The 1,508-nt window shown below is 48.4% G+C and overlaps 1 protein-coding gene across 1 annotated transcript in view; it reads left to right on the plus strand.

Moving 5' to 3' along the window:
- gstt2 (glutathione S-transferase theta 2) overlaps positions 1 to 1,508 on the plus strand; it is a 7,484-nt gene that overhangs the window by 3,865 nt on the left and 2,111 nt on the right. The window contains exons 4-5 of the mRNA XM_005749186.1: positions 381 to 531; positions 714 to 890. Of these exons, the coding sequence (XP_005749243.1) occupies positions 381 to 531; positions 714 to 890 (328 nt within the window). The remainder of the gene's footprint in view (positions 1 to 380; positions 532 to 713; positions 891 to 1,508) is intronic.

Raw genomic sequence — 1,508 nt, forward strand, 5'->3', positions numbered from 1 at the left:
CAGCTTCACTCTGAGACAGGATATTTCTAACTTCTCCTTCTCTCACCCCAACCAGTCACAGCAGATGGCCCCGCCCCTCCCTGAGCCTGGTTCTGTCGGAGGTTTCTTCCTGTTAAAAGGGAGTTTTTCCTTCCCACTGTCGCCAAAGTGCTTGTTCATAGGGGGTCATATGGTTGTTGGGTTTTTCTCAGTGTCTATGAAGCGCCTTGAGGCGACTTTTGTTGTGATTTGGCGCTATATAAATAAAATGGAATTGAATTAACTTTAGAGATTAAAACACACACACGCTCACTCATTTAAAGTGTGTTCCTGTGAGGCAGGACGGGTCACATCGGAATCACATGCTCAGTGTAAACGTCAGGTTGTGTCATGTGTTGCAGCGACGCCATCCTGAAGTACCTCACCACCAAGTACGATGTCCCAGAGCACTGGTATCCACGGCAACCAGAGAGACGAGCCCGAGTGGACGAGTACACAGCGTGGCATCACACCAACACACGACCGCACGCTGCTAAAGTCTTCATCCTGGAGGTATGGAGCCAAAATCCTGATTTTGTAAAACACGTCTTCAAATATCTGAAATCAGCTGATCAGGAGACGGCAGCGTGGGGTTCTGTGATGACGCCGCACCTGTTCTGACATCATCAGGAATATAAAGCTGCTGTAATGCCATGAAGGAGCTCAGGTGTGCTTTGTGTCTCCGCCCACCTCAGGTGCTGCTCCCAGCTCAGTCTGGCTCTCCGGTGGATGAGGCCCGTTTGAATCGCGCTCTCTCCGACCTCGACGACACGCTGGATAAACTGGAGTCCATGTTTCTTCGCCGCCAGCCTTTCCTCTGCGGTGATGACATCACTGTGGCCGACCTGCTCGCGGCGTGCGAGCTCACGCAGGTCAGTTTCTGGATGCTCAAGCCCCGCCCCCCTCAGAGAAGCTTTTTGTCTCTTTGGGTATGTTCAGAGAGCTCGTCTCCAAAAAGCTGCAGTGAAACTGAGACACAAACAGGAAATGGAGAAGCTTCCCCTTCAAAGTAAAAGTTGTAATTCTGCACTGCTGCCAACAAAAGTGCAGCTTTTACTTTGAAAGCAGAGCATGTCTGTTTGTTTTGCACTTTTTAACTTGTCCCTGCCCCAGCGAGCAGTTACAGACATGATACTCTTGTGATGAGGAAGAGGATCAATAGGGGGTCCACGACCCTCTTAGGGACTCTCCAGTTGTTGTTCTTAGAACTGAAGAAGCTTCTCTGATTAAGTCCCAAAGCTTTTCTTTCTGAGCTCCTCAGACTACAATGAGCTGGATGTCTGAGAACCTTCACAGACTGAGTTCAGATTATTGCTTCTCTTCTCATGAAGAATGCTCCACTGTCTCCTCTGCTAAAGGAAGCACTGAAGCTCCTTTTTATTTTTTATTTTTTTATTAACCTTTATTTAACCAGGAAGAACCCATTGAGATTAAAAACCTCTTTTTCAAGGGAGACCTGGCCAAGATAGGCAGCAGCAGATGTCTCACAG

The sequence above is a fragment of the Pundamilia nyererei genome, unplaced genomic scaffold, assembly GCF_000239375.1.
Source record: "Pundamilia nyererei isolate P.nyererei 1_Seehausen unplaced genomic scaffold, PunNye1.0 scaffold00238, whole genome shotgun sequence".
In the NCBI taxonomy this organism is placed as follows: Eukaryota; Metazoa; Chordata; class Actinopteri; order Cichliformes; family Cichlidae; genus Pundamilia; species Pundamilia nyererei.